General features: G+C 50.7%; 1 protein-coding gene across 1 annotated transcript in view; it reads right to left on the bottom strand.

The window, feature by feature from the left end:
- Cacna1d (calcium voltage-gated channel subunit alpha1 D) overlaps nucleotides 1–22,953 on the bottom strand; it is a 342,405-nt gene that overhangs the window by 34,039 nt on the left and 285,413 nt on the right. The window contains exons 28-35 of the mRNA XM_004631686.2: nucleotides 20,781–20,939; nucleotides 19,381–19,491; nucleotides 12,262–12,345; nucleotides 5,502–5,546; nucleotides 4,968–5,096; nucleotides 3,590–3,655; nucleotides 1,534–1,625; nucleotides 530–689 (exon numbers count right to left, since the gene is read on the bottom strand). Of these exons, the coding sequence (XP_004631743.1) occupies nucleotides 530–689; nucleotides 1,534–1,625; nucleotides 3,590–3,655; nucleotides 4,968–5,096; nucleotides 5,502–5,546; nucleotides 12,262–12,345; nucleotides 19,381–19,491; nucleotides 20,781–20,939 (846 nt within the window). The remainder of the gene's footprint in view (nucleotides 1–529; nucleotides 690–1,533; nucleotides 1,626–3,589; nucleotides 3,656–4,967; nucleotides 5,097–5,501; nucleotides 5,547–12,261; nucleotides 12,346–19,380; nucleotides 19,492–20,780; nucleotides 20,940–22,953) is intronic.

Genomic DNA, 22,953 nt, shown 5'->3' on the forward strand with positions numbered 1-22,953 from the left:
CCTGTCCCTGCCTCCCACAGTGGTGAGATCATAGACAAGCACCAGCCCCCCTGGCTGGATGTGAGGTATTTGAACTTGCACATCTCCAACTGCGGTTGTCAAAACATTCCTTTTGGAGAATGCCTAAGCAAAGGGCAGGCTCCTTGCTTTCCTAGGTGGCTGAGTATAGTCTCAGGAGGGAGTGGGCAGAGGCATTAGCTGGCATCCTAGAACACACTGCAATCTTATAATTTCACTGCCACCAGCTAACTCACTCTTAAGTCACTTAAAGCCGTGTTCAGTGTAGTGGCCTTGAAATTTAAAAAGGCACCAGGAGCACGATGAATCTGGGTGGCTATCGTTTCCCCAGCTATTAGCCTCCCGCTCCTGCTTATGGACAAGGTGGCAGTGACATACATCTGATTAAATAAGGCCTCCACTGCCCACATGCAGCAAGTGTCCAGAGCAATCTGCAAAGGGACTGTCCTTGGCCTGAACCCCACGAGCTGCACAGGCTCTGTGCACCCAACGGCGAGCTTCGCCTGCTCACCAGAAATGCGCAGAGCATGTAGAAGCTGATGAAATAGACGATGGCGAAGTTGCTGCCGCACGTGTACTCCTCTCCGGGGTTGTAATCTGACTCGGGGTCACACAGCTTCCCCGGGAGGCAGGCCAGCATGATCTCCTGCCAGGCCTCGCCAGTAGCACACCTTTGCAATCAAGAAGAGACAAGGCGTTAGCGAGAGAAGAAGGGGCTGAAGGATTAGGTCTCTGGGAGGAAAACTCTGAGGTCAGAGTGAAATCTAAGCCATCTGGGGAGAAGCTGATTTGAAATAGTAAAAATCTGAAATTCATCCAAACTTGTAAACACAACTTACCTCAGTGACTTGAGGTTCTCCTAGAACTTTCTGATCTTAACAAACATTTGATGCAAACACAGCTTCAAACATGCATATAATATTTTGATGATGACCCCTACTTAATTTTATTTGAAGAAAATAGCTGGAGACTGCCTAACCTGCAAATGACTTGTTACCCAGTCACTGGAGTCATTAGCAATTACATTCACAATTTCTAGGTAGTTCTCTCACCATGAGCCAGCCTGTTTACAAAGCTCATTTAGCTGAGGTTGAAAATAATCCCATAAAATTTGGAACTATAAATTTTACGATATTCCCTACTGGCTGTACAGAAGGCCTCCACGCTCCTGCTAGGCTTCTCTTCTCACGGTAGTGTTTTGGTACACACTTTGGTGCATAAACATTCATTCTACAACTTCCCTAGTGGTCTAAGTAGCCTCACTAACCCCCTAATGAAAAAAACCTCAAACCAGCCACATTGTGGAAGACCCTAGAAGTTTTAACAGTCTAGCAAAAATTTTCTGTAATCAAATCTAGGTTTCAGTCTGAAATTACAACACAAACAGACAAACACAACATAATAACTGGGAGAGGCTCATGGCTTTGATACCTACGTCCCAGGTCAGCCTGGGCCAGGGCTAGGGAGAAGATGCTAGCAGCTGCCCAGGAGCACCACCCACACAGACCCAGTCACCTGAAGAGCAGCAGCACCGCCTGGGGAAACGTCTGGAAGTTGTTGTTCCTATTGATCTGGTTATTATCTCTCATGGCAACTTTCCCAAACATCTAGGTGGAAAAGTTATTAGAAAAAGAACAGGCTTTGTCATTGCTACAGACCAGATATAGAATGTCCCCCTAAAGTCCACATGGTAAAGGCTGGGTCCTGGGGTGGTGCTGTTGGAGTGTGGCAGAACTGTGAAGAGGTCCGAGTGGAAGGTCCTTGGGTCCCTAGGGATATGCCCTTCAGGGGAACAGTGGCACCCCAGTCCTTCTTTTTCTTTTGCTTCCTGGCCGTGAGGTGAGTAGTTCTACTCTATCACATAATCTGCCAGGTTATGTTGCCTTAGGCTCAAAATGAGAGGGGACAATCAGCCATGGACTGGAACCTCCAACAGCGTGAGTCAAAGGAAACCTTTCCTCCTCAAGAGCTATCTCAGGCATTTTAGTGTAGTGACAGAAAGCTAACACACTCATACTAGAAAACCACTCATGGAAGTTTAGAACTCAGGTATGATCAACACTGACCAGGGCTTTTCTCAGGGTAGGTGACACTTCATTCCCTAAAGATCTGCTGAGTACAGCCAGGTGCCAGGCTCTAGGTTAACTGCTAGCAACATGGTGGCAGCGATGTCCTCACTTTCAAGGAGTCCTTACACTACAGCTAGACCACAAAGGCAGTGACAGCCTCACAGGATGGGCAGTGGGGGTCCAGACCCATAGGGAAGTAGAGACCAGGCTCATCTGCGGGAAGCTGGAGCGGGGTCAAGATCAACCTATGTCTAGAACTGAAGCATATGGAGAAGTCAGGTGACAAGGAAGGCGAGGAGTGCTGCAGGCAGTGGGGATGCCACCTGCAAAGGAGCGGAGGCGGCACAGCACAGGTGTTCTGGGAGTGCAAAGATGAGCATCGAGCAGATGGATGAAAAATCGGGCTGGAGACAAGGGTGGGGCCGGTGGGTGGGCCCACGAGCCTCTGGAAGGAGAGTGAGCTTCAACTCCAGAGAAGGGCGAGGGAGTAGTCTCCTCCTGGGACTTAGGATGCAGAGTGATACTGCAGCCAAGTCTGACGCCAGGCCGATGCCTGCTGGGAGGACCTGGGGTGAGGCATGCAGCCGGGCAGTGGAGTTCGAAGGGCTCTGTGATATGTCTTTTTAATGTGAGAATGTATGTTACGCGCAGCAGTGCAGTCTGCCCAGTTACCAGGGCATTAGCCCAGGTGCTCTTGTGTCATAGGTCCTGTAAAGATTTCAAGAACTTCTAGGCCTTCAAGATAAAAAATAAAGACATGCAACTCTTTGCCCTGCGATTCACTTTGCCTTTCTCACTCATGCCCCTGGCTTATGGCTTACATGTCTGCGCAAGTGCAGAGTCCACCAGGGGAGCTCCAACTTGCTCTACCATGGAGGGTCACGACATCAGCTCCTAGCTATCTGCTCGGGTGAGGACCCAGCTACAAAACAGGCTCCATCCCTCAAGAGGATTGGGAGGCATGCTGCAGCCTCTCAAGCCTTAGACAAGGCCACAGAAGAACCTAGCCCTGTGCTCCTCTAGAAAGTGGGTGGCCGAGGTACCCCAGGGGTCCCAACATCGCATCTAGCATTCCCACCTCTCCAGACTATCAACAGGTCAGTGCTTTACAATTTCTGAGGATCATCAGGGCAGGAAACACAACACCTACCTCGGCTTCCATGAATATGGCGCTTCCTTTCCTGCTGAACTGCTGATTCCTACCACTTCTAAAATCAACTGTGGGTCTTGCCCCAGGGTTCAGAGGTGGGGAGGGGAGTGCCCAGACACACAGGTTTACTCTCCATGTTTTCCTATGCCTGGTCTCTGCTGGTGTAGGTCCTGCCCTTGGGAACTCCCACCTGAACGGCCCCACCTTCATCCCCTATCTCTCCAGCAGCCAAGGTACATGGCTGAAGAATCATGATCTTGGCTTTCTATTTCACTCAGTGAATGCACATCCAGCTGCAGATTTGGGGGCCATCCTGCAGGAGAGTCCCCGAGGGGGAGGCGGTGGTGCTTACCTGCATGCCTATGACTGCGTAGATGAAGAACAGCATGGCAATGAGGAGGGCGACGTATGGAAGGGCCTGCAAGAGAGAGGGCACGGGGCTCAGCCTGGACACCTGGCCCTGTGCCAGCTCGACAGTGATGAAGGAAACCCCGTGACAGCCACACTCTCCTTTCCCACTTGTTATAGGAAAGGGACACAGAGAGTGAGGAGGCTCTTTGTCCTGCCTGGCACCCATACTACAGTGCTGAGCATCCACACACTGCCCAGTGCAACTGCACAACAGGATGTGGTGGCACCATGTTGGATGCTGATCCTCTACATGTTCACTGTAGAGAAACACCCTTATGCAAAATCACCTTGCTTTGGCTGAAGAATTTACTACCTCAGGGTGAAGTTCTGGGACAGAATTACCAGTCAGAGGTAAGAACCACTTTCTGGCTGTTGCAAACACCTTTTTCTTTTCTTTTCTTTTCTTTCTTTCTTTCTTTCTTTCTTTCTTTTTGAGACAGGGTCTCACTGTGTACTTCGGGGCCAGCCATGAACTCATCATGTACCCCAGGCTGGCCTTGAACTCCTGGCGATCCTCCCGCCTCAGCTTCCCAAGTGCTGGGATTATAGGCATACACTGCGACACCCAACTTAAAACACCTTTCTTAAAATGTAGGTCTTTTCAAAGGACTGCACAGGCTGAGGGGCAACTAGGAAGGGACGGATCATGGGCCATCTGCGGGATCTCTCGGCAAATGTGCACCTCACCAGGCCCCAGCCCGTGAACCCAATGTTCCCAGTGGCTTGTTGCCCGCCCTCCCTGAGACAAGCATGTTCACATCACAGAACACATCCAGGGATGTCCCAGTGTCAGCTTAATTCCAAACACATGTCCTTAAAGCTTCCCCTCTCTCTCTGAACTCTGAGAAAGTTCATCAGAAAGCTCATTCCTGAATTCTTTATTATTATTATTATTATTATTATTATTATTATTATTATTATTATTTTAATGTATTTGGTACAGGGTCTCACAACACAGCTCAGACTCGTAGTGATCCTCCTGTTTTCAGCCTCCCCAGTGCTGGGATTACAGGAGTGCACCACCACGCCCAGTCTCCGTGGCCAGCTCAGGGTGCCCAGGGGCGGGTCTGATGTGGCCTGTGGTGCTGGGAATCGAACCCCGGTCCTTGCGCTTGCCTAACCAGGCGCCTAGTCCACTGAGCTATCTCGCCGGCCCTCCCTGAATTCTTAAGGGAGTCCTACATGGTTAGTTTTGGGCTCTCCCCTCGGCACCTGTTGTCTACCTACCTTACAAAATGTTTACAGTTTTGGGGGGCACAATCCCTGACCTACGCATGACCTTCAAAGCCAAAGAGAGAAGCCCTGGGCACGACTCTTACCTGGAAAGACTTAATAAAAGTCCACAGCAAGGTCCGGATGCCTTCCCCCCTGCTGAGGAGCTTCACCAACCGCATTACTCGGAAAAGACGGAAAAAGGTGATGGAGATTCTATTGCTCTCTTCCGAGTTCTGAAGGGTTATCATGGAGAGGTCAAACCCAACGGAAAGCAGAACATGCAACACTTTCAGAAAAACAGCAACAGAAGCAAAGGTGACAGAGGTCAAAACTGAAGATGTGTGTCTAGGCCTTTTCACCTTAAAAAGCATGATATGAAAGGAAAAGTTACATGCTAACAACACAGGGCTTGGAAAACTGCGTCCACACAGCACATGCAAGTCCACGTGTTCTACTGTGTTAGAGAAGAACGCTGGGCTGGTCAAGAGTACTGGACATTGATGGTGAATGCAAACCACTGCAGACACTGTTCTGGAAGGACAATCATGGAGAATACAGAAAAACCAGTGGAAAACTCGACATGGTCAAATAAACTCAAGGAAAAGGCCCAGCCCCTGGGGACTCGTTGCTGATCTTACCCCAGGTGTAGCAGTTGGGACAGGGACATTGTCACTTTCAGTTGGCTTTAAGAAATCAAAGATTGAAAAATGTATTAATGGAGTGGGAAGGAAGTAGGGGTTTAGGAGAACACTCCCCCCTTCTAAAAGTGTGTGCTTAATATCGTTGGACAATGTACCTGCTCCCTTCCCCTAGGAAATGCCAGGGCTCTAACTGGCAGTGCGCTAGAGGGCGGGCAGTGGCTGGCATGGGCACAGACACGTTACTGCTCTATTCCGCACCCAGAGACACAACATCTTGGCTGATAGGCACCCGGCAAAAGCACCGTAGCCCTCGGCTGTCTCTAGAGACGTGAGCACAGCATGTGCTTCAGTGCCCCTAGGCTTAGGCATAGGAGCTGAGTGCTCTGTGGCCATCCTCCTAACCCCAAGTGACAGGGTGTCGGCTGCAGGGCAACAGTTGCCCTGTGGGCAGTTCCCACACCTCAGGGGACCACGAGTGATCCCAGTGATGCCAGCCTTCTCTGATGGGCAGCTACAGACCTGAGTAGACGGGCCAGTGCAAGGAGGAAAGACTGGCTGCTCCCTGCATGCCTGCACTGCCTGACATCCAGCTGAGGCTACCCAGGCCTCAGGAGACTCGGGTCTGCCGGGCTGCGGGGAGGAAGTGGCATGGGACCGGCCCGCCCTGAGCCTCAGCCCTTCTGCCTGACCCGAGGTCTGGCCAGCTGTGTGCTGCCCCAGCCCTGGGATGCAGACTGCACGGAGTGGTGCTCACCTATCCTCAGGGGGCCTTGCCTCACTCTGCGTAGTGCCCAGAATGACACCTACTGAGTGCTGAATGGCTCAGAGAACGTAAAGGCCCTGGAGGCAAACTTTCCCCAGGAGGCATCTTTAAACAGTACATGAGCCAGAACTAGGACCTGAAAGCCTCTCTTTCCCCTGCAGTGCTGCCACCTCCCTGGCAGCAACTGACCTCCCTGGGAACTGTCAGAGAGGAAGGAGGCTCATCTGGCTAAAGGCCTCCAAAAAGATTTTCTATGTGGCATGTCTGTAAGACAAGGCCAAGGGGCATCTGCAGCTTGCTTGATGCTGAGACAGGAAAGGCCCTGGGCTGAAGCCTGTCACCAAAAGCTACCTCCTGGGACCAAACAGAAAATTCTGTAAAACTCATAGAAAAAAAAGGGGTCTGAGCATAACAGAGAACAAAACTGAAGTTCAGCTGTGTGATTCTGTACTCAGAAGAACAGGTCCTAGTAGTTATAAAGGGGTCCCAGCTCCCAAGAGGCTGCTCTGCCATAGGCTTATCAAAGCCCAGGGTCACTGCTTTTGTTTTTCTCTGCCATTATCCCCACTTCAAAAGAAAAAAAAAAAAATCACCCATCTTTAAAGGGGCAGATCATGGTTTTCAACATTTAAACCTAACAAAGGGACTGGGTTTCCTGAGTTCTCACTGTCTCCCACATTAGTCCATCTGAGCGCTCTGCAGAGCGGGAGGCTGACCTCTGCCCACACAGCTGAGCGTGTCCGAGTCTGCGAAGCGCCGGCCCCTGCCTGCCTGTGGGTGGGGGACCGGAGTGCAGAAGGTAAACCTTCCCACAGTGAAATCCCCGAGACGCCTGTGTGCGTGTGGGGCCTGCAAGGGCCCAGGAGGCCTGCTGGCTGGGAAGATGCGTTTTCTGGCCTCCATCTTCTACCCCACCCCAGCCTGCTCCTGACTATTCGCACGATGCCTTTCCTTCCGGCATGTGAAATCAGTGGCCAAACTGACTCTCTTGAAGTGTACATTTTTAAAACTGTGTCTCTGAAGTATGACAAATCATGGACTATGAAACTCAAACTCTCTTGTTAAAACAAAGAAGAGGAGGAGGAGATAGCATTTGCTGGGGACAAGGCAGCATGACATGCAAGAAGAAGAGGGAAGAACCAACAGCACACCACACTGCATGCACGCTGAGTGACACCACCCCTTCCCCACAGGCCAGTGGGTGGGAGGACGGCTTCGAGGCAGGGATCACTGGCATCCTTGGGGGACGGTGCAAGTTGTAAAAATATCTTCCAAACTGGAAGGACCCTGAGGGTGGCTTTGCCCAAATGGCCCATGTTTGAGCCTGACAAAGAGACCAGGCAGCTCGCCTCCTGGGTCGTGTGCTCAAACTTCTCGGGGACCCTAACAGAGTCCAATGCTCAGTCCCATCCAAAGGTTCTGTGCTAACTGATTTGGGATGTGCTGGAGCTCCGGACATGTGGGAAGCTTTCAGGTAACACTAAAACCCTCTAGAGCTGAGGATTTCAGGCTTGCTGAGCTCGTGATACCAAGGCCAACAGTACTCAGCAGGCCTTGTACACCTTCCAGGGCTTGTCAGAGTGAGGCCACTAGAAAAGCCCCGCCGAGCGGCTGACACTTAGCACTGGCTCCTGCTGGAGTTGATGAGCACGCTGTACTTGGGGAAAGGGCCGAGTCTCCCTCCCCATGATCCTTCCACAGCGAGAAGGAGGCTTGGAAATGCAGGCAGCTGGTGGAGGGCAGAGATGGAGCACAGGGAGCTGATGCAGTACCCAACTGTGGGGCCAGCCCAGGTCACCCGGGGGGACACTATAAAGGCAGGACTTGAGCCCTAGCTAGCTTTTCAGAAATGGCCTCAAATGACTGGGTGATCCATTTTTAATCAGGAGAATCCCACTGTGCTCTCAGGACTTGGGAACAGACGGCCTCTGTGGCTCCTTCCATAGGCTGTAGGCTAGGGCCTGGTTTGGGGAAAGGCTGGCACATGGGGTTGGGGCCTGAAGTCATGAAGCAGAGAAGCTGTGGTGGCCGGGTCTAACCTGGGGGACTCCCAAGGCAAGGACAATTCTGGGGTCCTGAGAGCGAGCCCTCACTGACTTTGAGAAGCAGTAATAAGGGAGTTCTGGTTTCCAAACAAATCTGTGGCCTCCTGGGCAATACAGATCAGGGTTGGGAGCTAAGTGTCAGCGCCAGCCATCCCTGGGCCAGAGAAATAGTGGCTGGGTCATTCCACCATTCCAAGAGCAAATAGGCACAAAAGAGGGAGCAAAAGCGAGCCTACCAGTTGCCATCCAATATTTCAGCAGCTTGGTGCTATTCTGACTGAATGTGGAGGGGACCAGGCCACTAGGTCCATCACCATGGACAGGCAGGGCAGGGGTGCAGAGGGACAGCATGATGGAGAGGGCTGGGTGAGCATGCGAGCAGGACAGTGTGAAGGCCATCCAAAATGTTTTCTTTTTCTGAGACAGGGTCTCACTATATAGCCCAGGCTGGCCTCAAGCGCATGCACTCATCCTGACTCAGCCTCCAGCTGAGTGCAGGGACAACAGGCATGTATCGCCACGCTTGCTTATGTTTTTTGCAAAGAGAACAAATGCAAGCTTGATTTCTCATTTCTAGGCCAAGTAATTCATTCTTGAAGACTGTGTTGGTAAGTCACAGGGCCAAGAATGACTGACCAAAGAGGCCTGAGGTCGGGCCCCAACTAGATGAGCTGGATGGGAAACAATTTAGATGGCCATGACCAATCAAACCTTAGCACATCCCGTGAAAAACAGTGAAAACCAAAGGTGGGAGACCAAAACAAGTATACAGTCTCTAGAAGTGCTTTTGCTTTAACAACTTCACCGTATATATGTTTATATATACTTGCCGCTACAATTTTCTAAAAATAAAACCAACATGAAAATCAATTAGGCAACAGAAAAGAAAGATCAACAGAGTTTGAGGGGAGACAGCATAGCAGGTTAAACATTGAAAAAAAAAAAAAAAAAAAAGGTTGTATGGCAGCTAAAGCCAGCCAACAAGGAACAAAGGGTGTTCATGCTCAACTGACCCAGAAGCTAAAGGGACAAGGCCTTCATGGGTGTGACATGCTTGCTCTCTTGGGGAACTCCACGTGTGTGGAGAGGAGAGGGTGGAGGAATCAACAGCCCCCTTCTAATGCATTTATACCATCAGAGACTAAGCATGTCTGGTCTTTCTTTGCTCAGTCTTTGGGTATCCTCAGAGCCCGCTCTGGGCCTACCAATGATGGTGGCCAGTGGACATGTGCTGAAAGATGGACTAAATACAAAGGTGGCCTCGAGCGCTGCCCTTGTCCCTGGGCCCAGCAGACAAGCAGGTGGTACTTTATTTACTGGCCTGAGGCCATGGCTAGGGAGCTTTGGTCTCAGGGTCCAGGTGAGCAGGGAGAAGGTTCCTGACTGAAAGCGGATGTGGCAAGGCGACTGCCGCGACTAGGCCCCAGGCAAGCCTGCCTTGTATAGATCCACGCAATGCCGGGGCTAACTGGCTGCCGTGACTAGGCCCCAGGCAAGCCTGCCTTGTATAGATCCATGCAATGCCAGGGCTAACTGCCTGCTGTGACTAGGCCCCAGGCAAGCCTGCCTTGTATAGATACCCAGTACTAATGCGAAACTCAAGACCGACCTGGACCTTCCTGACATACGCTGAAGCACGACAACACTGGGCCACTGCCAGGTGAGCTGGGCTGAAGGGACAGGTACCATGGGAGGTGCAGGCCCAGCGTTCAGCACATGTGAGAAAGCCAGGAAGCTGAGTGCTGCCCGGGTGTACCGGCATCACCCTGTCAGCCAGCAGTGGGGCAGCAAACCCTGGCCATATCCTGGCACCCAAAAACTAAGAATTTATAGCCTCTGGCTACCCATTTCTTCAAGTCCTGAGTGGCCCAAGGAGACCTGCTGGGATGACAACCATGGTTCCTTCATTTCTGTCACAGACTGTCTGTGACCTAGGATTTCCACATAAGTATTCTTTGATGTATGTGGCTGATCAGTTTAGGCAGATGCCTGGCCATTATCTCGGGAGAGTTAGGGTCCTGCTGTTCCCTCATTAGTACCAGGTCATGTTATAACCAAGCATCATTTACATATCACAAATAGCAATTTTATAGTTATTTGCATAAATCTAGGCTTAGGAGGCTGGGAGGGATGTGTGTACATAGGCCTAGTACAAAACCATGTTAGTATCTTGTCGTGGTATGGACTTGCATGTGACAAGCCTTAAGTCATGTCCTCATGGACACTGGAATGTCTTACAGTTCATGACACTTGTTTGGTAGAAAATCTGCACTCACTAGAATATTGCGCCTCCCTGACACTTTGGTTTTTAGCAAGTAATTTCACAAATATTTCTATCATCTTAGCCCCATAATACAAGTCAGGCAGGACTGGAACTGACAAGTGTGTCTCGGGACTGCCAGACTACCAGTCCCATTTTACAATCAGCTTGGCTATTATGGGGCCAGAAGGCATTCCACTACTGTCATCTGATATGTGCTATCTGGGCACCAGGATGGCCCTGACAATCTTAGCCCCACAGATGTCAGTTGGACAGAGGACCAGGGTGAGGGCAGGGCCAGCCTGGCAGCAGAGAGCAGAAGCCAGCACTGCACAGCACACCCTCTCCATGTTCTGCTTGCCCCCTGAAGAGACCTAGGAGAGCTGCAGTGGGCTGGGGCCAGGGCAAGCGGACAGGGACCCTTTTGCCTGCCTCAGCTCCTCGGCCAAGCATGGGGCAGGCAGGAGGAGCGGTAGGAGGGACGCTTCCTTCTTAGGTTCTGCATTTGGAAGGGGTTCTCAGAATGGCTGTGGAGTGGCTTGCTCCACCTTCCATGCTACGAAACACGAGCCCCTTCATCATGACCCCTTGGTACACGCTAGGCCGCTCTGCCCCTGGTCCCACGGGCCCCAATCTTGGGGTGGCTACTGCCTAGATGTTCACCAGTGTCACCAGCCAGACTCAGAGACAGACTCAGGATACAGAGGGAGACCTGAGGGGTGGCAGCAGCCACACACTTAGGTCCAGCAGTCAAGGCTTCCTTCCTACATCTTTCCAGGATCACTGTGAGTGCGAATTCCACTCTCCAGCTAGAAAGGCTGAGGCATAGAGCAGTCAGGTGACCTGTGATGGTCACACAGCTAGAGAGAGATTGTGTTCATACAGTCACACAATTAAGTCTGAACTCCTAAAACTTTAATATGATCAAGATACTAGTTTCAAAATGGCAATTCCGTATTCAGTCTCCCACTCCTTCAGGGTACAGGGATGGACATCGGGTGAGGGATGAGAGACTAAAAATGGTGCATCTTTTCAAGGAATTTGTGTCTGGGTTTTTAGGGAGTACAGTCATTGGTAGGACTTCTAATCTCTTCTACAGCAGACTTAATGAAAACAATCACATTAGAGGACACAAAGTTTGCTACTTACATTCACTTCAGTTATAGCAATATCAACGACGCTACCAACAACAATTAAGGCATCAAAAGTGTTCCATGCATCAGTGAAATAGTGCTGTTAGGGCAAGCATTCAGAAGCCACAGAGGAGAGGAAGCACAACAGGAAAAAAGAAGAGAAGGACAGTGTTATCAAAGGGGAACATTCTAGCATTATGCTACTTGGCTACTTGAAAAACTGCCCTAAGACAAGCATGTCATAGATACGTTACTCTGACCTTGATTCTGACACCGCAAATACAAGGATTAGAGGCTCCCTGTCTTACCCTGCCTACCAGTTCCTGGGTTCAGTGCTGCCAGAAAGCAGCGCTCAAAGGTGATTTGTACTTGCAAGGCCTTGGGCTAAGGCTCTACACTAAGCGGTCTTCTCCCCCAGCTTTCCCTAGGAAATGCCTAGTTTCAGACCAAGTGCCATTGGGATCTGTGACTTGTCCAGGTGACGCCACTGCAGGGCAGGGAGCAGAGTGTGCAGACAGAGGAGAGAGGATGCAGGCCACACCAGGTGCATACTCACGTCTGCTTCGCTGAGGGCCACGTCTATAATGCTGCCGATTACGATGAGGGAGTCAAACGTGTTCCAGGCGTCACTAAAATACCCCTGGACAGAGCAGGCGGGGGGCAGACATTTATGAGCAGGTATGAATGAAATATCACACGGATCACACGGGGACACATCTGAGTCCCCGCAGCACCCATGGCAACCAGGTGGGGTGGGAAAGCCAGAGGGGAGGTAACAATACTGTCCACTGGTGGAAAGGGGTGCAGGGGGCAGCCATGAACCTTTGTGTGTGAGACAGGGTGGGTGTGCACACATGCACGCACACACACGCACACACACAAATGCATATACACATACACAGCACAGATCCATGGCTCTGAACAGACAGGGCAACCCCGGCCTAGCACCCAGTGTGCCGATGCAAATCCTCCCCAGGCTCTCCTACTCCTCCCAGGGGTCCCAGCCACCCACTCACTCCTCTTCTCTCCTTATAGCGCACCCTCAGCAGGCCCTTCAGACCTTCTCATTTCTGGGCCCTTCGAGCACACAAGCAGCACTCCCCTGCCTCGCCAGTCCAGCAAGTGTTCCAAAGGCTCTGCATGTGTCAGAACAACTCCGACAAGTCCCCATCTACAGCAAGCTCACACACTGAGGGACACAAACAGGGAGGTAAAGGACATGCCCTGTGGATCTCCAAGGCACAGCACAGTGGCCCCGGGAGGGGGGCAGAGCAGGAAAGCCAGGGCAGGTTCTACAGAGCCAGAAGTCCTGAAGGTCAAGGAGGATGTTCAAAGACACCCACTGTCCTTGAGAAGAGCCCTGGCCAACAAGCTTTCTCCCACCTCAGTTCTTGCGCTTCCCTTTCCTCTCAGTCCTCCAAGCCAGGGGAACTCCCCTCCATCTCTCAAACATGTGAGCAGATTCTCCCCAACTCCTGGATGCCTTCCCAAAGCCAGCTCCACGGTCAGATCAACGCCAGCTCCTTTATGAACACGTTCTGGCTCCTCCAGCTTGCTCACACCCCATCAGGTTGTCTGCGTCTCTCTTGTGTCTCCATCTCTGTGGGTCCACTCTAATGAAAGTCCTCAGAAGAGGGGACTGCTCAGCTGACTCTGTCCCCACATCCACCAAATCAAGATCTCTCCAGGAGCCTTGAGTCCAGTTAGTGCCTGACACACAGTGATGTCTCTTTATCCACTCATCTGCACGTTGAGGTCATCCAGCTTTTCCTAGTTCTTATTTTTATGTCCTAATATCTTGCATGAGGTTTTTTTTTTTTTTCTTGGATACAGGGTCTTGATACACAGCTCAGACTCATAGTGATTCTCCTGTCTCAGCCTCCACAGTGCTGGGATTACAGGGGTGCATCACCATGCCCGGTTCCAGGCCTGGCACAGCATCTGGCATCAGTCCTAATGTGCAACATGCTCACATGGGAGCCTAAGATTCATCTGGATCTGCCATACATTGTATACCTTCCGGGACTGGCACAGCAAGGGCGAACCTAATGCCTATCATCTCCAAACCCCAGAAAGCCCTCCTCAGAGGTGGGAGGAGGGTGGCACACAGTGCCAGGAGGCTCTGGTTGCCAGGGACAGACTGTCAAGGTCAATGCCTGTCTACAAACCAACTGTTTCTCCTCAGTCAGAGCACATTTTGGAAATAAAAAACCAGGCATGAGTTACATAAAGAGGAGCCCAGCATGCTTGAAACTGGGAACATTTAGTGTAATACTAAGAAAACCAGAACAGGAGGTGCTTTGAAGTGTCAACCCCTGGGAACCAGTGATCAAATGCAGGCCCAGAGGAAGCAGCCACAGAGCCGCAGCCTCTGCGATACCAGAGAAAATGTGCATGTGTTGACTGTCTTCATAACTGGATCAGGGATGTTCATTCTACTTGCTGTGGGTCATTTTCCCCTACTCATGGGGACGTTACTATACTCTGGCCCTTTGTTGTTTTAATTTCTTGCTAAGTAACATGAGCATCTCCACACCCCATATGGCCCCTGACCACTCAGCCTCTCTGACCCGATGGTCATTGCACCTCTCTCACACCGGCTTCTCACTGACGGCTGCCCTCCCAAACCTCTCTCGGCAGCCTTAGGCGATGACAAAAGGCATCAGCGCACCCCGAATCTGATGATCTGTGTATGAAAGTCTAACAAGGAGATGTAAAAATTGATAACTTACAAGGCGGAAGAAGGTCTTAGCATGTTCCCTCAGAAACCCCTGATTCTTGGTGGGCAAAAGGGAGGGGAGATGGGCCTCTCTGTAGTCTGGACTCATGACATGTGACATGGATCAAGGTCAGACAAAGAGCTGGCACCAGGATGTAGAGGAGCACCCCGGCTCCTTCCCCCAGTAAGAAGGTTGGCTGCTTCACGCTGGGCCTTCAGTGTTGTGGCTGATGTCCCTGGCTGCAAGTCTGTTTGTCCTCTAAAATCACTAATTTCACAGCAAATGGGTGACAGGAGTTCTGACAGGCAGCAGTGCCACAGAATCTGCCCCTATCTTTGAAGACCTAGGAGCAATGCAGAAGCCGAAGAGAACATGGCGACCCTCCGCTCTCCTAGAAGGAGGGTTTATGCCGCGAGCCAGTTCTTCGTCAGGACTGGCCCCTCAGTCTCCAGGCACTCAGCGAGCAGTAAAGGCTCGACTTCTCTAATGCAGCCGGGCCCGCACCATATGCTTTGTGTCGCTGTCTCTCCCATCACTAGAGGATTCACTAGGACTCAGCCCTGCATGCGTCCTGGGATTTTACTCCTAATACCCATGCTCTGAATGAGCCGTCGGTCAGTAAGCTCTTCTCCACTGAGACAATTCTGGGACACTCTGATGGGCAAATTCCTTCCAAATCAACCTTACAGAGGCAGAATGCACCTTTTGGGTTCTAGAAATTTCTGGAAACCTCATTACGTCTGTTTGTCTGTGTCCCCCTCTCTTCTCTTCCTCTCCCCTTCCCTCTCAGAAATTGCTCACACTCACGAAACAGTGCCAAAACACTAACAGTTCATGGGCCAACAGTTGTCACCTCTCCTGTAGGTGACAGGAAGCTGGACTTGGTGCAGGTGGCTGGAATCAAAGGCTTTGACCAGGTGGCTCTGACAGGAGCCGAGGGGAGGCAGAACACGCCAGCCCTCCCCTCCCTCCCACGCCCTGCTTCCCCGTTTAGCAGCCTCCTATTTAATGAAGCCGCTGTCAAGTGAGCATGACTCAGTACCCACACTTCCTCACCACCAGCACAATACATGGTGGCTGGCTAACCACAAGATAAGACACGCGCTCGGAGCACACTCCAGCCTCTCCTCGCGGCTGAAGACAGGGTGCTCTCCTCCAACTGCCCTCCGAGACTGGGGTCTTCAGGTGGCATTAGCAATCAAGCCTATCTACTTTCCTGCTCTGTACCTCCACATACTGAAAAGACCAAATAAGTCAGTCACATGCAATAATACTGGTTATGCAGAAACATTTTTTACTCTGGACATTTTAAAATTATAAACCAGATCAATAGGGCCTCTAGCCAGCAATTCCGTTCTTCTAAGGGCCCTACTCTGACTGACCACTCATGTGTGTCCTGCCCAGCAGCAGACCCCTGGAGGGCAGAGCCTGCACTTTCACTGTCCCTCTGCTTAGACTTGGCACAAGGCAAGGGGCAACGTGCAGCCCGTGGACACAAGTGGAAAAACAAGACAAATAGCCCAAGTGCAGATTCTTTTTTTCTGCCTGGATTCACTGTCATCTGCAGGTCTGAAGAAACTTACACAAACAACCTGCCTTTTGTCACGTACCTTAGCAACCAGATCACGTACCCATCGTGAGCAGGGACTGTGTGCCCAATCCTGCATCCCAGGGACGATCGACAGTGCCAACTTCAGGTCAAACTGTTAGCTGACAGCTCTCTAACTAGGGCGAACTTTTCTCAAGGTGAGGAGGGGGATTTAGGAAAATGTATCCGGCTCAGCAATTCTGCTCTCCCCTCATATCCTGCCCGTCAGATGCTAAGCTGCAGCTACAGGCTTGTCTGTTCACTCCTGCCTTCAGCTCACGGGTCTTTACTAAGGAACCACTGATACTTTACAAAAGATTTCTCTCCCTGAGTTGCCCTCCTTGTGCATGAAAACTCACTGAACAATTCCAGTAGCTTCTGTTGGGAGCACTGGAGGCAAAGGCCAGGGGGACAAGGCTTGTCATTTTTCCTAAATTGTGAGTTAGAGCCTACCTTTCAAAATCCTATAGAAATACCACATTCTAACCGACTGCACCCTGGAGCACCTCTTGAACTCCAAGTTGAAGTGAGATGCAGAGTACCCAGGTCAACACCTGACTGGAAGATTTTCTCTTCAGTATTCAACCTGATGAGCTACAGAGGCTGCCTGCTTTCTCATCACCTTCTATTCTCACCTGACCAACGCCCACCCTTCCCATGAAGAGAGACTGCCTGCCCACGGTGGAAGCACCCAACGCTGGCCTCTCCCCAGCCTCCTGCTTGGAGGCACTGGGAAGCCTCCTCCCGCATGCCTTGCACCATTTCCATCTAAATATGCTCTCTGTTATGAGACCTCGTTTCGGAAGCAGATTCATTCCCCTATACACAAAAGTCCCCATGTGCAAGAATCTCCAAAGTTTTTAAAACACCTGCTTTCTGAAATGCTTTTCCACCTACTAGTACGGACTCTGTCTAACATCATTCTGTACCTTTGTTTTATACAACTACAACACCCTCCTCTCTTAACAGAGATATCCAGTCTTCCTAGAAGGTGTACCCACACAGCATCCAGGTGTCCTGCTACAACACCTCAAAAGAGATCCAGACTCCCGAGACGAGTCTGATGTCCACATGGCCATCTTGGCACACCAGTCCCTCAGTGTGCTTGACAACATCTCTCCTCAGCCTGATCAGCCCACTTGACTATGACAGAAGGGGTCCCGGGGGCTTCTCTGTGGAAGACCATCCCTGCCTGGGCAAGGCTTATGAATACCCAAATGAAGAACGAAAAAGAGGTCTGGAAAGATTTCAAGAAGAACTTTGATTCTGGGCAAATTCACTCCATTTTGCAAACCTGGGAACATAATAACATAAACCCTCTTTTCCCTGGCTTTGGTGAACACATGGACAGTGTTTTTCCAGTGCAGAGGTATAGAACTTTCATTTCAAAAGTTCTCTTAATTAAAATTAAGGCTATCTTATGCTATGAAAATATCTTGCTAGCAAAGGCGAGCATCACAATTTCTGGCGGAAACCACGCATTTAAAAACTCTGATCTCTTGGTACTGATTATAAATCAGCTACTCATTTCCCTTTGGTATCACCCATCTGTTCACACGCCACCAAACTCTCCTCCCAGGCTTGGAGATTTACTGGGCTGAGCAGTGTGCTCTAAGATATCAGTGCACTGGCCTGTTAGAGGCTGCACACACACACACACACACACACACACACACACACACATATGCACACCCCAATGCATATGAACACCAAGTTCACACCAGTCAGGCTCATGCACCCCCACATACACATGAAGGCATGTTCTCACACACTCACACATTGTGTGTGTGCTTTCTTCTCAGCCTGGAACAAACTTTCAAACATTGCAGAGCTTGATCACCAGGCAAGGAAGCCATGGCACATGGAACCCAGGCAATGGCCCATAGGTGTGTTCTACGTGCCCTGTTCAAGCGCTTTTCATGTTCTTACTCTGCAACCTTTTCCATCAGCTTAGACAAATATTGTTCAGAGGAGTAAAGGTAAGAGGGAAACAAACCGAAGTCTGAGAGGAAATTAAGATGAGCTTGGAGACAGACAGAATGCTTATGTTTGCAGATATGGACAAGTCACAGGAGGTAACATTTGGCCATGCACAAGGTGCCAAATTGGACCCCCACTGCAATCACCCCCATTAATCACTTACAAATGTCCTTTCTTTTTGGTCCACAAAGATCTGATAAAGATTGCATAGAAATCAATTCAAATTAAAGAAAGGAACAGTCTAGAATTAGAACTTCATGAAACTCTGGAGTACATGAAACTACTGATTTCTTACTCTATGCTGTCCTCCCATGAGTGCTGCTTGACCCCTTGCGTGTAGATAACACATTTCTGGGGCCAGGGGCTCTGTCAGCCTCGTACTCTGAAGGCTTGTGCCTGTGCTGGGAACGAGATGAGGCTCGAGTACCCCACAGGTCAGGTGGGCTTGGCATGTCGGTCTCAGGTTCTAGAACGAAAGGACGCCGTAGCTTGACGGTGATGGCAGTGAGAGCGGAACAGTGCCAGCAGCTGACAGCCCACAGCCTGGCTCCACATCCGGGCACTCTTTTAAGCGCTCACTACAGTGTAGTCATTTTTCACTCTTCACAGCAGCTCCAGGAAATAGGACTATCAGTAGCCTCACACTACTGATGAGGAAACTGAGGCCCAGGGCAGCGAAGTGACTTTCTTGAGCTAGTGAGTACTGGGATGAAGATCCAGTCTAGAATGACACTCAACGCTGAACTACACTGCCTATTCTACTGCAGACTTGGACAGCATGGGGCTTGATTCACTCTTTCCCAAAGGAGATAAATTATGCCAAGTCCTCAAAATAACATATTTTATATCTCAATTTCTTAAATTCAAGTGAAAATTTTCTAAGTCAAACAAACAAATTCTATGACTGTGAGAGGACTTCAATTGGTATTAGATCTTTCCATAGAGGGTGAAAAAGATGCTGTAAGACCAGGAACAAACAAAAACCAAAGTCTCCAGGCTAGAAATCTGAAAGGAAAATCAGGGTCATACTCCTGACAGTTGTCAGAACATTTTCTCCAGTGCTCAGATAACGAGGCAGGTCTTCCTGAAATGACACAATACACGCTATTCTAGAAACAAAATCAGGTTTCAAAACAATCTGCAGCCTATAAATTCCCACTTCTCGCCTCTTTTTTTCTCAGAATTGTTTTCATGAGCTTTTGTTTTGGTAGATTTATTTTCCTCTATGCACACAAGTGCCCTAATCAGATTTCTATGTTATCGGGTAGTAACCCAGTTAGCAGCCTGAACAATTGAGCATAATTCAGTAGCACAGGGTAGACAGGAAGTGGGTGATTCTCTGGAGTGATTCAGCAGTAGCTTTTGCAAAGTGGATCTGGCAACTTACCTTAGGCTTAAACGCAATGACTTTCAAAACCATTTCAACGGTGAACACCCCAGTGAAGACCATGTTCAGAATGTCCATGGCGTCATTGAACATCTTGGACTGCTCATAGTGCTATGGATGAAGACAGAGACACAGTTCTCAAGAGACTTGGCCACAGTCTCCCAGCCTCACAAATGGTGGCTCCCAGCCCCTTGTGCCCTGATGGGCACCCTATGTGGCCTGGCAGCACCATCTGCCCATGCTTCGACTGGTACTGCATCACATGATGAACTCCCACAAAGCACAGGGGTCCATGACAAGATGAGGATGACTGAATGATGGGGGGGGGGGGACATATCTTCTTTCCCAGCACAGGATAAGGGGGATTCATCCCTTCTTCCAGCAGAGCTTATAGGGCCTCGACTAAGGCACAATACGGATACCACCAAAATGTCTATGAATGAAGGTGGAACTTGGTTAGGGGTAAATTCTACGCCATTGAGGGCTATGTGTAATGAAAGACAGTATTACCTCTACTTTAAACTTTTCCATACATCGTGTGGCTCTTTTCACTCATAAAGAATTCTTAAATTAAGAAAAGTGCCATGTACAGTCCTTGACTGTCCTTAGGCCCATTTTCCAGACCACACTGAGAGTTCTTAAACTTTGGGCAAAATTGTATCTATCTAGATGTTTGTCTTTGTTTCCTACTCCAACTCGATATCTAGTAGTGAACGTAACTTCTGAAAATACGGCCTGCGGACACCATGCTGTATTGTGTCTTAGCTAGATCAAGGGAGTTGCATTACTTGCCTCTGACGTCACCAAGAAATAAACAGAGTGCCTGAGGCCAAACCCAATATTTCACCAACTAGAACACCCCTCCCGTCCTGGGAGCCCCTTGAAGACAGCAAGGTGACTCAGGTCACCATGTGGCGGGCCCAGATCAGGGTGCCTGACACCAGCAGGGCAGCAGAGATCTCATCTCTGAGCTAAGTGCAACAGATTGCCCCATTTTACCAAAAGAGAAAATATGGTTCAGGGGATTTAACTAAGTCTCCAAGGCCACCGTGCTGGTAAGGAGTAAAACCAGGATGGAAGTGCCTGCCTGCTCAACTCCACAGCTTTGGTTCTCACTGGCTCTCTGGCCACAGAAGGCCCGCCCCCATGGTGCCGAGTACCACACGTGGGCTTGGTGGAACTATTGCCTGCCTTCACACTGTATGGACAGCCTCAACTAAAGGAGTGACCTTCAACGTCTACCGCGACCACAGTCAGCCACAACAGGACTCTGCCACATGACAATGTCAGAAAATCAAAGCCATCCTCTCGTGAGGGGGCAGCACTCTACCCTCAGAATCTGGCGTGCGGGGCTGTGCAGGGTGCCCACACTTGGTCCCCACGGCTGTCTCCATTTTTACCTGCATGGCCAAGCAGAGAGTGTTGAGCATGATGAGGACAAACATCATGTATTCGAAAGGCGAAGAGTTCACCACGTACCAGAACTTGTACTGGTAGGGGCTTTTGGGGATGTATCTCCGCAAGGGACGCGCTTTCAAGGCGTATTCAACACACTGGCGCTGCACAGGGAGGAAAGGCAAACGCTGGGTTCGAGCACCGCTAGGAAATGAGCACACAGTGTCAGCTGCTCTCTGAGACCTCACTCCAGCCCTCTGGGAAGGGACCAGGGACAACGGTGAAGACGACACCCAGCCTGCGAGGCACCATGGAGTCACTGGACGGCCAGCCTCCATGGCTGTCCCACTACTCACAGCCAGCCCAAGGGGGAGCAGAGCACCCCACGTGCTCACTGTAACACAGAAGCTCAGAGCCTTTGCTGTTTTCGCCAAGGTCCCGCAAGATACACAGGAGCAGAGGAAAGACTGGGCCTTGGCCTTGTCACTGCCTTTGCTCTCTGCCGGGACACAGGTCTGGGGGGGGGGGGCTGAAGTCACCTTTTCTGTGCTCATCAAATTGTGTCTTAATTTAAAGCTATGCGGGGCGCGGGGGGGGGGGGGGGGGGGGGCTGTACATTCCAGATATATAATCTCTAAGAAGCAGGGGGAGGGGGGTTGCTCCCTTCACGACTGGCAGCCCTTGGCAGCTCAGACTCACAAGAGATGCCTCTTGGGAGCTGGGATGTGTTGATGGCACTGCCAGGTAGAACTAAGGCTGGGTCTCGGAAGAGCACTGCCCTGATACTCAATTGAGGGACAGACCCTGGTCTGTCCTCTGCAGCCAGCTAGAGGGAGCCTCCAACCCCAGATGCCCTCAGCTCACCCTGAAGACCTAGCCCTGCCCCTGCTCTAATGCTCTGACTCTGGGTGTGGGCTTCAGACAGGCTTCCTGCGTCCAGGACTTGGTGCTGCTCTGACCTCACATGCCGACGCCAACGTTTCCCGCCCCTGGATTTGAGCCTCTCTGGGACCTCACTGCTGACCTTCTTATGGCCCCAACCCTTCCTGGCTGGCCTACAATAGACAGAGAGCTGGTCCAGGCTTCCTCTGTCACTGGCGGGGGGAAGTCCTGCAAGGACCCCTGGCAACTCAAAGGAAAGTCCTCCTGCAAGCTAAACCAGCACAGCCTGACATTCCCTGCAGTGAGTGTAGCCAAGCCTGGAATGGAATGCTTCATCAGGGCACTGCTACTTTACCTCAGGAGGCCCAGGCTGCCGAGTCACCTTGTTTACTCTGCCATCACTAAGCAGAAATGTGGCAGCTGTAGGACTGGGGAAACTAAACTCCTAGAACAGACTCCTGATCTCACAGCCATTTGTGGGATCCAGCTCCGTCATGCTCTCCATTTGGAGATGAGGAAGCAAGCCCTGGGAAGGGCAGGCACGCCCCTAGTGTCACCGAGCAAGTTACAGGCGCAGCAGAGGCACAGCATGGGGCTCTTGGCTTCCCTGTGTTACCACATAAACACAGCCAAAGGCCCCCACTTCTGCCAGACTGCCTAAGACAAGGCACTAAAGAGTGACTAATGCTGCCAGAACCTTAGTCCCAAAGGTAAAGTGTCCGACCTTCCCCGTGGTGTTAGAAGGCTCTCCCCAAGCCAGCAGCTCTAGGCCAGGGGTAATTCAGCTTCTCCAGAGGACAACCGCCAGTGCGGAATAATTCTGGTTCTCACTGGAGGAAAGGGATACTACTGGCCTCTAGTGGGTAGCAATGGCCAGGGATGCTGACCATCCTGGAGTGCCCAGGAAGCACAGGTTAAAAGAATGACCCGTATCGAGGTGAGAAACATCTGCTCTAAGTAAATACTGAATAGTCTCTTGGAAGGGACTTGGGAAATCTGAAGGGTGTTTCACACTCCAGGCGACATAATCCCACCAGATTAGCTCTGACCTGTAACTAGTGGCTCATGGCCACAGCAAGCAGTGATTTCTACTAATGGCTCTGAGGATGGATTTCACAATCACAGTCTTTTCTGTTTCTGGGGACCTAATTTTCTAGGGTGTTGCTCCTGAAGGGGGACCAGACCCAGGTGAGAGGATGCTCTGGACTGGGCTGAGCTCAGGGGCTGCCCTCCCTGAGTGTGGGGAAACACTCGGAAGAGGATATGCTCCACTCTTCCTGAAGGGACAGAAGCACA

The sequence above is a fragment of the Octodon degus genome, unplaced genomic scaffold (genome assembly GCF_000260255.1).
Source record: "Octodon degus isolate 3935 unplaced genomic scaffold, OctDeg1.0 scaffold00043, whole genome shotgun sequence".
In the NCBI taxonomy this organism is placed as follows: Eukaryota; Metazoa; Chordata; class Mammalia; order Rodentia; family Octodontidae; genus Octodon; species Octodon degus.